This window comes from Homarus americanus, unplaced genomic scaffold (assembly GCF_018991925.1).
Source record: "Homarus americanus isolate GMGI-L3 unplaced genomic scaffold, GMGI_Hamer_2.0 scaffold56579, whole genome shotgun sequence".
NCBI classification, from domain to species: Eukaryota; Metazoa; Arthropoda; class Malacostraca; order Decapoda; family Nephropidae; genus Homarus; species Homarus americanus.
This window is the reverse complement of record NW_024745952.1, coordinates 437,529-449,488: the sequence shown is the minus strand read 5'-3', so window position 1 is coordinate 449,488 and position 11,960 is coordinate 437,529. Positions and strand designations below refer to the sequence as shown.

The 11,960-nt window shown below is 37.1% G+C and overlaps 1 protein-coding gene across 3 annotated transcripts in view; it reads right to left on the bottom strand.

The window, feature by feature from the left end:
- Positions 1-6,628: 6,628 nt before the first annotated feature.
- LOC121878834 (A disintegrin and metalloproteinase with thrombospondin motifs 9-like) overlaps positions 6,629-11,960 on the bottom strand; it is a gene marked incomplete at its 3' end in the record, with an annotated part of 66,528 nt that continues 61,196 nt past the window's right edge. For all 3 annotated transcript variants that reach the window (XM_042385247.1, XM_042385249.1, XM_042385248.1), the window contains 2 exon segments: positions 6,629-6,825; positions 10,011-10,147. In XM_042385247.1, the coding sequence (XP_042241181.1) occupies positions 6,629-6,825; positions 10,011-10,147 (334 nt within the window).

The window sequence follows — 11,960 nt, the reverse complement described above, 5'->3', positions numbered from 1 at the left end:
GCTTTATACCTAGGTATGTAAATGCCTAGCATTAACTCGCCAGGTCAACATACAGGCAATTAAAACATCTAAATACGTAATATGAGGAGGACACGTCGCACCCTGACTTTTAATTACAATTCTCAAAACCCCCTCCCGCACTCTCCATCACACGGATTGCTACTGTCTTCTTGCCTGGCGAATCAGCTGTAAATAAGTGCAAGGAAAGCTCCGCCAATTTGTGTTGTAATAGCTGAAATATTATGTGCCACGAGGATTTTATTTTGGTATTTATACATCTTAGCACGATGAGGAAATCGAGTGACTTTTATTTTGATTATGTCTCTCAGATATTGTGTTTGGGGCAATTTTTTATACGGTCCGGTCAAGCATGGCGACCACAGCTCATCCTCTATCTCTAGGAAGAATGTCGATCTTTAGTGACTAATTTCCTCTGCTTTCAAGTCACTTAGTGAATAATGTTGTTTTATGCCCTTCCGGGCTTGCTTTCACTGAAAGAATATACAGTCAACCCTCGCTTTACGCGGTCCCACTTTACGCGTTTCCACGTTTACGTGGTACCCTGCCGAAACCGGAATGCTCACTTTCCGCGGTGCGTGTACCCCTTTACGTGGAGAGCGGCTGGCGAGCCACGCCATTTTTGGATCCCGCCTTCCGCCGGTAAGCGCGCGAAGCCGCGAAAGTGTGTCTTTGTTGTGAACAGACGCTATGACGATCGTAACCGTAATTGGGCCATGCATCTCTACTCTTCCGCCAAGCGGTCAATTGGTTGAAGTATTATGACGGTTCAATTCAGGAGGAGGAAAGATTTGACGCCTGCTCTAATGCAAGTAAAGTTTATCCTCCAGCACTAAGAAATCGTATACGGAATCCATTGAAAAATTTATAAAATGCGTTCGCTGACCACCGCCCCCAGAAAGAGAAATTCTTCTCATTTGACCTGTAATGTCGAAGCTAAAGAAGACAATACTGCTCCCAAGCTACGAAAAATAAGTATAAGATCATATGGTTAAGAAAAGAACAAGACAGGTTGACTGCCAGCCAGCATGGTGTTAACGCAGTCTAATTTATCAGACAATTAAGCATGATGCAGCTAAGATAAAGGAGCACATGGAACATCACAAAAGTTCAGGGTGTCGGCGATCAAGCATAAGGCCAAATTCAGGTGCTTCTCAAGACAGAAAATTACTCAGAGCTACGGTGCGCCAGCGCGACGTGAACATGGCGTGTGGACACGCTGTTAAGGAGCACGACGTGAACTGTATGCTGCAGTGTCACGTAAAGATGGAACTACAGAGCCCAAACCCTTTAATGCTTCCTCTGGTGCGGTTACAGAGGTTTAAGAAGAGAAACAAGATCACCAATATCAACATTGGTGGTGAAGAAGCTAGTGGTGACGATGTTGCGGCTAGAATTCTCCGCTTTTACGCAGTGAGATTATGGAGGAAGGACAGTACACCGACGACCAGGTAAGTTTAAATATGGACGAATCTGTCTTTTTGAAAAACTACCAAGACTGCTAGAAGAACGCGCAAGTGTCGGGCCGGAAGTTGCATTAGAGCGATCACCGTCCTGTTTACCACCAATGCCTCCGTACCTGTAAAGCCTGCCACGGTGATCCACACAGCACGCTAAGTCGCACGCCTACAAGAGCATGATAGGCGACCAAGCTAAATGTCCACTGGCTGACCGCACATAAGCGAGATATTCTCTACACTGTGTCCTCTCCTGGTTTGACGACTGTTTCTGTTCCCCGGCGAAGAAATTTCAGAGCAACAGAATGCCATTCAAGATTTTGTTGCTGCTGGACAACGACCAGACACTCGCCTACTGTTAAGATCGTCACCCAACGTAAAAGTGGTCTTCCTTTCCTCCCAACACTGCGTCTATATTACAGCCCATGGACCAAGAGTTAATCTGTAATGTAAAAGCTGCATTCTCTACTAAAAATTAAGCTCCTGAACGACTCTCACCAACACCATGAAGAGTTATGCAAATCCAGAGTGACACCAACACCGGAGAAGCAAGAGCTTAAGACAACGAGGATCAACAGTTGGTAGAGCAAGAAGTACTTTAAAACAATTCTGAGAACATTCAACGCCAAGAAAGTTGTGACTTCTTGGTGGAGGCATGGGATCAGCTGTCTGTAGCAACTGTTCGCCACGCAGGAGACATGTGTTGCAAGGCATCTGGCGTTAGGCAGAGTAAATCTGTGACTGGTGAGGTTCAGACTGTTGCAGTAGTAGTGGACCTTGCTAGAAGCTGCAAGAGAGTAAGTCATTACAGCTGCAGGCTTCTCCTCGGTGACCACCAACCATTTATTATCCTGGAGGTAGATAAGGGATCCTGATGTGACTACCGACGACATGGTGATGATAATGACGTGCCAGTGAAGAGGCAGGTGGTGGCACATCCTGTAAGAAGAATCCCCTGCTTATCCCATAGTAATGTTAGTACATCAAGTACTGAGAAAGCCAAGCTCCTCCTTTTCCGACGATCCGGATTTAAACAGGTATGAAATCTTCAATTACCCAGCTGTTGCAGACTATGGAGCCCTACATCAAGGCTTATCACTACGAACATAAACACCAGCCACAACAAAGCATAACAGAGTTTCACCGCAACCCACCACACAGCCAGCCGCCCAAGCCAGAGATAGTGACAGAGGTAGAGAGACAGTGATGATGACTTTGAGGGGGATTTATCGGGGAGGCACTAGTAAGTGTGGATATCAACGATGAAGACCACCTGAGGGCCATAGCCTGCCCTCTGCCTCAGAACTAGCCTCCATTCCCCACACGACCATCTCTTCTTACTAACGTAAGTGTTAACCCCTAGCCTTATATTTTTTTTCTAACCTAACCTTCTAGTTTATTCTTCTTATTGATCAGTTCCCTTCTATATTATGTGTGGGTGAATACCATCATAAAAGTTAAGAGTTAGTAAAACGTCTTGGTGATAAAGGAAAAAGTGGAGTTTGGGGTCGGCCGGTCTCTATTTCAATTAATCCCATATGTTATGTTGTTCACTTTATCTGCAGACGTGGATTGAATTAAAAGTGAGAGTTCACCGTGTATATATATATATGTATGTATATGTATGTGTATATGTATATATATATATATATATATGTATATATATATATATGTATATATATATATATATGTGTGTATATATATATATATGTATATATATATATATATATATATATATATATATATATATATATATATATATATATATATATATATATATATATATATATATATATATATATATACATACATACATACATACATACATACATATATATATATATATATATATATATATATATATATATATATATATACTGTATAAAAATGTCCCAATTATAAACGTGCAAATAAATGAATACCATGATATGTGTGGCCATCCCTCTCCCTCTTCTCATGTTCGTTCACAAGACTTTTCGGGCTTCCGCCTTGGGTTTTCTGATTACTCTCAGCATGCAGGCCAGAGTTAATTCTTCATAGCTCTATTTTATTAATATTCTCAGTAGCAGGTTTAGCCTATCCAAGCGAACTTTACCGAGGCTGCTAGTCTTAGTGATCCTTCCAGACGCTGACCGACCGGTCTTACTAGCAATCTAGAGTTATGTTGGGATGAACCTAGTATCCTAAGTATGGGTTAAATGAGAACCATTCAGGGTGGAATTCTCAGCCCAATACATCTTGTTAGAGTAATGGTGAACGATGTTAGCTAATGGAGCGCTATGGCAGCTCAGCACTGTCAACCCTTCCCGTTGATTTGATGCTCACTCAGGCATCATCGCTCAAACATGATTAGTTGAAGTGGTGATGTCTGTGTACCCTGACTGGCAACAAATAGAGAACTTGGTGATCCCTCAAAATATAAGTGCTCTACAATGAAATTAGCTTGATTAAGAAACAAAGTTCATTGAGCTGAGGATAACTGAGATAAGAGAAGGGAGGTGTATGATACAGTGAGTTAGTTGTTTATGATTGTCACACTGGTGACTTATATAACAATAAGAGATATTAAATGAAATAACTTACTAAAATATCACAGTTACGAGTCATAGTGATAGAAATTTCATTCTATTTCAGTGGTCCCCCATGAGGATAATATTAAATTTTCAGATAAAGAAGTAGTAATAGAAAGACTAACATCAAAATGAAAAATAAGATGCAAAAACAATGCCAGTGTTTGAACGCTTATCAGAGCTGCAGTTCCATTTGACTGAGCTAGGACAGTGTTACCGTAGCATGAGGGTTTCCAATTTATTTAAGAACTTTCAGAATAGCCAAATATCAGAACTGTAATAAATATCGGACTTTGTTACTTAGGTAAAAATACCGGGTATTGTTACACTGGCAAAATGTTACTCAAGTAGAAGTAAAAGTATCCAAAGTTCAATGTACTCAAGTAGAAGTAAAAAAGTATCTCATTCATAAAGAACTCAAGAACTGAAAGTAAAAAGTAACAAAATTATTAATTGTCTCAATTAAAAAAAACTAACTAAAAATACAAATAAAAGACACATGTTTGTTTGCAAATCTTTCTATTGAGATCAATAAAAAACTGATTCTCGAAAATATGGCCAACCAATCAGAATCATTTAGGCCTAAATATAAGCCCAGCATGACCTAACCAAAAGAGAACACATTCACTGCCCTTCTCCCTATAATCCATTGCAGGGTTAGTGAATGGACTGAAAATATATCCATCCAACACTATGATCACTTTCTTCCTTATCCACACAAGTATTGTCGACGTGGATTTATGGTCCACAGATATAATGCGGTGTCTGCTCGCATTAGGATAGGATACAGGTCTATCTGCCAAGTATCTGAGGTGGGGTATGAGCCACATTTCTCTTCCTGTAAACCCTGTAACTGTCCCAATACTAAAACTCTTCAACACTATTGCCTTGACTGACCCACTGTCAGGGACATCATACCACAGGACGAGTCAGTCACCTCCTACTTATTCGTAATAATTTAGATTTAGTTCTTGTAAGCTACCAACGCTTTGCTGGGTGCTAACTACCATTTTCCTTAAATCATATCAATATTGTCTCCATGCCACAAGTCATAGTGAGACACGAGTACCAATGTATTAGTGTCTGACCGCATGGCCTTGTGACTAGGCTTGTCGCCCCCTGGGGTGTAATAAATTATCTATAATAAAAAAAAAGCCCAGCATGACTAAACAGATGCTCACAAGCAGCAGATGCTGGTAGCGGGATGTTAAGCTTGAGAGATAAGTCACATAATGTCGGATTAGACCTCAGTAGCTCCATTCCATCCCTTAGGCATACCAAGTAGTTATCAACATGAACTGTCCCTCTAATTGGTGTGTGGGTGTGGTGACGTCACTTTTTGTAACAACTGGCAGAGGCTGAGGGGGTGGGGGAGGGGGCAGTGGTACTTAGTTATTTAAGCAGAATTTTAAATGCACTCAGTCTCACACGTATGTATAGATACATGCCTTATATCTAAGACAGAATTAGGTAAAGCATTTTAGAATCACAGCCTCTGACATCTAAGTGGAAGACAAAACCCCCTGAAGAAAAGGTGGGGGAGAAGAGAAGAGATTCGATGAGGGAGGGGGAGGGGGGAATAAGAGGGTAGGCTAGGTGAGGTGGGTGGTCAAGGTGCTAATGGACACGTGAAGATCAGAGGAAAAGTCCGCTGTCACGGCCACTGCTACCCGACCTGACCTGACGTCACCTCACCTCATGAGACCTCTAGGTATGTGACTGTGTGGTGTCTCCCCACACTTTACCCTTCATGACTCCACCTACATAACTCTTTTACTCTGGTTAATAATCAATTAATTAAAAAATAAATTATTAGTGTGCATGTAACAAGTAACGATTTTTGTTTTTCAGTTGTATTAGAGTAAAAGTTTTAGAAACCATACTTAAGTAAAAGCACAAATACTAAAAAAATTTGATAACATTTTAAAAAGTAAACACCCAGAAATGTTACTTGAGTACAGTACTCAAGTAAATTTATTGAGTTACTTTACAACTCTGCCAGATATATATGGTAGTTGGTCAATCCAACCCCAGTGAACTCAACCCCCTGACAACCCAACCTCTGTTAACTCAACCCCTGGTTAACTCTTCCCCTGGTCAATGGTCAACTCATTCCCCAGTCAACTCATTTCCCAGTAAACTCATTTCCCAGTCAACTCATTTCCCAGTCACCCTGACCCCTGCTAATTCAACCAATTTGTTTATTTGGGTCCAGAAAGGCAATAAAATTGGTGAAACTGTAACTATATATTTTTTTTACTTATTTTTTTGTCTTTGGGGATCAGGGGGAACAAGCTCCCAAAAGGTTAAGAACCACTGATTTTTCTACAACACACTTTTACCACTCTTATGATATCAAAACTCTAAGTAAATAATAACTCATTTAATAGTGTCTAACATCATTGTTCCTTGAAAAAATATATTGTACTATAGTATTTAATTTTCAAAACTAAAAGGCATATCTAACACTATAATTGGATAGAGACTTGAAGTAAAAATGTTTCTAACCTTAGGATCTTAAGCATAAACAGGGCTAAATACATTATTTAGCAAAGTTATTATACAAGTGATGCAGTTACTTACATCTAGTCGATTTATATAATGTGCTGCGTTGGTGCCTCTGGTTATCCAGTTGGTGCGAGGAGAGACTGCTAAGGCTGTACCAGCCAGATTGATAGAGAAGGCTCCCTGAGGACACATTGCCATGCTAAAGCAGTCACCAGCCTCTCCATACCGTACTAAATGGCCATCCACAGCTCGAGCAAAGGTAAAATCATATGCTGAGGGACAAAAAAATTAATTAACATCTCATCAGCAGTAGATCTTGTACCCTGTACTTTTGTTAATCATTACTTTGAATAATGTACAATGTAAAAAATCTAAAGAAAGAGATACAGATGACCACCTATACTCAATCACTATTGAATTTACTTTGGAGTCTGTAAACTATTCACACATACTTGCTTGTGAATACACACATGCTCACCTTGCATATATATATATATATATATATATATATATATATATATATATATATATATATATATATATATATATATATATATATATATATATATATATATATATATATATATATATATATATATATATATATATATATATATATATATATATATATATATACAGTTAACCTCACTTTTGGTTAATGTAACCGGAGGGTCCCGCAGTGAGAAACGCGTAAAGTGAATAACATAACATATGGGATTAATTGAAATGGAGTCGGGCCGACCAAACTCCACTTTCTGGCCACACAACTATGTTGTAGTAAAAATATTATCTTAACTTTATGATGGAGGCAACACACAATTAATAATTAAGAAAATATCAATAATATTAGGTTTTTAACACTTACATTAGTAGAAAATGGCTGGAGCACACGATGGGCGTTGGTTCCGGGCAGAGGGCAGATTATTGGCCCTCACCTGTTGTCACTGTATCAATTGTATCACTTATCCACCACAGAGGCTTGCAGGGCCTCTTTGTCAAACTCCCAAAGTCCATATAAGTCCATATCCTCACCATAATTATCACTATCACTGACTTGGGCGGCTGTGGTGGGTGGCGGGTGAAGAACTGGTAATGTTTTTGATGACTGGCGACTTAGGCGCACACTATGTTGGCGCGCTTACGCACAACATGGCGGATGGCGGGAGGTTTGGATCAAAAATGGCGCTGGAACTCCAGCCGCTCAGGAAGGGGTACACAGCACTGAATGTGAGCATCCTGGTTCCGCAGGGCACCGCCTGTTTCAATGGGTTTTTGGAATTGGTTCCAGCTCACGGAAAATTTCCTAAATTCAACAAAATGGTAGAAAAGTTTACTTACTTTGAGGTGTGTATGTAGAAGGCTCTGGATGATGATGATGATGATGGGATTTAGAATGGGGTGGAGGAGAAGGAAGAAGAGAAGGCATTGGGTGGAAGAGAAGTCGCCCATGCCCATTTCACCCATAAAATTTAGCTCTCTTGGTGTAATTCAAGATTATTTTTAAATCAACACTGCACTGCATTATATATTGTCAATATGTTATATTTCAAATGACCAATAATTTGCTTGGAAACACAGAAAAAGCGTTTAGTTGAAGAGAGTCTCAAGCAAGATGTTACTCCAGTGAAAACAGAGAGAGACTAACTCCTGTTTGCTGTGTTAAGAGGCTGGATGCCGCCATTAAACTAGTCACTTTACTTCAATTATGTTCAATAATTGTTAAAATGACTAAAAAATTGAATATTAAACTTTTAAGATTATTGAATAGTATAAACTTCTTGATATTTACTAAAATAGTAAGGAATTTGAGCCTAGAACCGATTAATGTATTGGCGGACTGATACTAAAGCTGGTTGCCGGGTCAGTGCAAGCGAAACATGTTGAGGTCGGTTCGGAAGAACTTGTTAACCATTTTTTTCATTAACCACTGAAGATCCTATGGAAGGCAGTTAGTTAATCGAAATTACGTAACCGGTGTTCAGTTAAAGTCACTGTATGTGTGTATATATATATATATATATATATATATATATATATATATATATATATATATATATATAATATATACATATATATATACATATATATAAAATACATATATATATTATTATATATATATATATATATATATATATATATATATATATATATATATATATATATATATATATATATATATATATATATATATACACAGTGAGTCTATTATATTTTGATACTTAATTGCTCTGTATTTAATAATTGAACATATGATTTGTATAGCTTGTATCTTGTTTGCTATAACATTTTTGCTTTACTATTTCTCCAATTTTGTGGTATTAATGTGAATATGGTAAAGAAGAATATCTCAAAAAGCATTCTGATGATAGAATTCGGTGATTATCGTAAAAAGAAAGGATATAACACTTGAAGAAGCTTGATGTTATCAACCTCTAAAATCACCTTTCCCCATCAAGTTACATTCATATTTTTTCAAGGTAAAGTGTTAAATTTACTGTATGATTTCATTATTAGATATGAATGTAACATTTATTTAGACTGTATCCTTGTGTTGGCTCTTAAATTTTTTCGTTTATAAATGACTATTTCTCCCTGTTATTTATTTCATAACACTTATATTTATCTATAATGCTATGTTATAGAACTACCTCATATATAGCGTATATATATATATATATATATATAGATATATATATAGATATATATATATATATATATATATATATATATATATATATATATATATATATATATATATATATATATATATATATATATATATATATATATATATATATATATATATATATATATACTGTATACAAAAAAATTAAAAACAAATTATTAAAAGAAAACTAATGAAAAACTTCCTGTCAATTCTAAACTATGTTCAATATAAATGATCCACAATCAGTCTGTTAACATTGAAAAATGTTTCACCACTTAACCTCACCAATTTGCTTTTACTATATAGTCTGTCCATCTTTTTCTTGGCCTTCCCCTTTCTCTTTTACACCTCTAACAATTCTTTCATTAATCTATCTTATCAGTCTCCCACCTGCCATGCACTCCCAAATGCCTAAGCGACCTTAATGTACTCTTTCCATTCAGCTTCAATGGTTTCTCAAACCCATGCATTCTTCTTACATCTGTAATGCTCAAATTATCAATCCTCCAAACTCTAATGACACCTCACAGGATATCCAGCTCTTCAACTCTTAGTCTTGATTTATTGATTTTTAGCTGTCCCTTAAATTACCTAAGGAATGAAAGGCATTCTACTGTATACTCAACCTACTGTACACGACTCATAATGATATACAGTATATGAGGAAATTTTCAATTGCAGCATAAATTTTTACCTATGCCATATTAATATTTGCATATAGTATAACCATATCCCATACAAGTATTCTGTAATCATTAACCAGTCAATAAAAATGAAGCAGATTCTTACTATCAACAATTAAAGATGTGGTGTTGAGTCTGATTCTGCTGAAGGAAGTGTAGCCTGAGTGACTGCTATCGTTTTGAGTGCAGTCACAATCTGAGCGACGATCCCCATTGTGTGGACATGTATCTGGGTGATTCAAACTGCAACATCCAGAAAATATTAGAATATACTTGTCACTCAAAATTAAACTAGTTTTGAAATACAGTACAGTGCTAGACAGTCACAATCCTGGAAACCTTGTAAATGCTGATACTGTTGATACTGTTCAGGTACCTAAGTTTAATGGAAAAGGGAATGTTAAGTTCCAAGATCAAAATGAACACAGAGGTTAAGAACACACATCTATGTTTGGCAGCTGTTGAGGTGCTAATGGTTGGTAAGCCAGTTGGCACTACCATGCAGATGCCACATTTCGTGTTAAAACTTAGATTAAAAATATCTTTTCTAAATAAAAAAAAAATAGCTTGTTGAATTTTTTTGTAAAGCTCGCAGCATAAGATTTAAAAAATAAATTCATGAAAATTTTCACACCATTACTCGCATCTGTGGCTGTCATAATTCCAAGTCCCTTTATGATCATTGTGTTCCTAGAAAATGTGAACAATGGTGAGAAATGGTAAATGTTCAAGATCATAAGATATAGAACAGTATATTTCTTATTCATTTATGATAATGAAGTGATGCTTTTTTATGGATGATTGAACCACTTAAGAGAATTTTCCCTTGAGTATGGTCTTCAATCCACAAATTTGAAACTTTTTCCAATTCCAGTGTTTTTGCTATGCACAGTTACAATATCTTTGGCAGTCATGGGTCACATGCAATGACTGTTTCTCTGATGGCTTTATCATTTTTATTTGGGTAATGAAACAGTGGATTTGTTCACACCAAAATGCCTGTCCACTGCTTTTGTAGGGCAGCATAGTAAATTTCAACACTTACTAGTCAAACACTTGTGCCAGAATCATCACTTCCTGCCTTATGCATTTCAAATATTTTTACAACAAACAGCATGAGGGGCAGTGTAGTAAGATGCCAGGCCAAATTACTGTAGTGTATATAATTTCTTCAAGTGTAGCTGACAAGGTATGTGACTAGATAATGGACCCAGCCAACCATGCACTACATGGTGGATGAATGGTGAAGTGTACAGAGCAATAAAGGAGGAAAGAAGATTGTATAAGGCCTGGAAGAGGGGTGGTGACAAGGAAAAGTACCTGGAGGCCAAGTGCAGGGCCAAAAAGAGAGGTTTACAAGGATGAATTTGCAGATATGCTAAACAGTGCAGATGCAAGATGTAAGGTATACAGAATAGCATGGTCAACTGTGGATAGAAACAAGGATTAGTTGGTGAGCAGCAGGGTAGAAATAATTATGGTAATGCAGTTGTTGATAATGAGGATGTTATAAGATGAAAAGTGTTGAAAGATAACCTTTTAAGTTGAAAAGCACAGATAAGAAATTGTCCTTGGAATCACTCTGGAGACAAAGTTTACTTCAAAACCATAGTCTGAATATAGCTAATTTAGCATTCTACTCAACAGACAACATCTGTTGTACAAATCTTACATGGAGAGTTGGTTCTAGAACTCTGCACTTAATGAAATCTTATCCGTCTTCTGTGAAAGTCTCGAGAAAGAACCAGAAAATGACAAAGAAAATATTGAATGAGAGGAAAAAACAGACACTTAGTTCACTATAACATTTACCAGTCTTGGAAACAACATTACAAGGTATTACAAAAGAAGAAGAATCCGTGAAGCCTTAAAACCCCTTAGGAGGATATTCTACATCTTTTAACCAAGAATTTTACCTCCAAGTTTTGAACTGTTTGAAATGAGTAAATGGAAACAGTAGATTATGCTTTACATGGCAGCCCCTCCTTATAAATAATTCCTTACAAGGATGATTGCAATGAAGGAAGGAATATGCAGAATCTCTTGAGTAAAACAA